This window comes from Aplidium turbinatum, chromosome 2, assembly GCF_918807975.1.
Source record: "Aplidium turbinatum chromosome 2, kaAplTurb1.1, whole genome shotgun sequence".
Lineage (NCBI taxonomy): Eukaryota > Metazoa > Chordata > Ascidiacea > Aplousobranchia > Polyclinidae > Aplidium > Aplidium turbinatum.
This window is the reverse complement of record NC_137473.1, coordinates 3,442,097-3,443,801: the sequence shown is the minus strand read 5'-3', so window position 1 is coordinate 3,443,801 and position 1,705 is coordinate 3,442,097. Positions and strand designations below refer to the sequence as shown.

General features: G+C 39.4%; 1 protein-coding gene across 1 annotated transcript; it reads right to left on the bottom strand.

The window, feature by feature from the left end:
- Positions 1-913: 913 nt before the first annotated feature.
- On the bottom strand, positions 914-1,705 carry LOC145785721 (uncharacterized). The gene has a single exon (XM_082597419.1). The coding sequence runs from the start codon at positions 1,703-1,705 to the stop codon at positions 914-916; it is 792 nt and encodes a 263-aa protein (XP_082453545.1).

Genomic DNA, 1,705 nt, shown 5'->3' with positions numbered 1-1,705 from the left:
TACTTTACGTTACGAATGATGGAATGCTTAATTAAGCTTTAAAACGTGTTGCTGTTTAGTGTTCAACTGAAGCATCGGGCATCTCTGATATAGCAAAGTTTGTAAAATAATATTTGCAAAGTAAATAAATCGGCAACCCTGATAACTTCTTGACCGCGATTTCTCTTCACTCCGGATATGCATATTCTGCATTCGCTCATTTCGCGAGGCCGATCGGTATAGGATATAGTCAGGATGGAACATTTGGAGAATGTGATGCAAAATCTCTTCAAAACCTGAATATTTTTGTTTCTTTTTGGTGCATTTTACATTCTGAAATTTTTATGCATTTTGTCTCTTTTCGGACACATGGTGAACTGACCATAACAAGCTCAAGAATAACATGCATTAATTAGGCTTTAATAAACTTAGAATTGACACATCCATAACACAGTTCTGAAATAAGAAAGATATATATAATAATGCAAAACTAAATAACTTACAAACTAATCTGGCAGCCGCTCAAGAATTAAGTTAAGCCAGTTAAAACTAGCAGTTACAAGGACTGACAGATACACAATAGAACGCTACCGTTGTAAAACTAAGAAAGGAAGGTAAAGCGCTGAAGGCACAAACGCGACGCACTGATTAAAGGCAAACCTACAAGCAGCGCAGTGCTTCATAGCACGAGTTAAATAAGTCACAATTTTACCACATTCTACCCTGCCAAATTTTGTGAGAACAGATGCAGTTTGAACATAAATTAATCGATTACTAAACTAAATAATCATTTAATTAACAACAGAGCATACATAAGAATTCTCTTGATAAAGTTGTTACCATAGCGTTTGTGAACGTTTCGTGCTTAAGAATTTTCACACATTAACAGTCCCAATTTTAAAATGTCCGCATGCATGTTAAAATATGCAGTTCATTAAACAGTCCATTCACCATATCTGTTAGGTGGTCTCCTTTCTCTGGCAGAACGTCTGGGTTCTACTTCCTGGATCGCTGCTTCTGGCAGGTCAACGGTACCGGTAGGCTGATCAGTATTTAAGTTTTGTCCCAGTGTCGAAGAGTTTGTAACAGGACTTTGTTCTTGAACAGCATCATCACAGTTTTCATTTATTGGAGATAAGGATACGTTATTTGTAGCTGGTGGTGACTCTATAGTCGGAAAAGGAGCCAAGTCAGACGTGGAGACTGTACTTTCTTTGCCATCTGGATACTGAATGCGAGCATACGTGGGGTTTGCGGACAACAGAGTTACAGGGTTACAAATAGGGTCACTTTTGTTGCGTACAAATTTACGTAAAAGAACTGTACCCTTATCTAGAAGCCATGTAGGCATTGAAGTACCATACATAGCTCGCTGAGGAAACAAGAAGAACCTTTCGTGCGGAGTTTGATTGGTGGCAGTGCATAGTAATGATCTAACGGAATGTAGAGCGAGAGGTAGAACTTGTTCCCATTGTTGTTCTGGAATGTCATCACAGCGAAGAAGTAATTTAATAGTCTTCCATATCGTTTGATTAGTTCTCTCTACCTGTCCATTTCCTTGTGGGTGATAAGGCGACGAGTAGCTAGTGGCTATGCCGCGTGTGGTCAAGTACTGCTTTACCTCTCGGCTAGTAAAGGAGGTTCCTCGATCACTGTGAATGTACGAGGGGAAACCGAACAAGCAAAATAGAGATGCCAAGTGGTTGATCACTGTTTCTGACGTCAT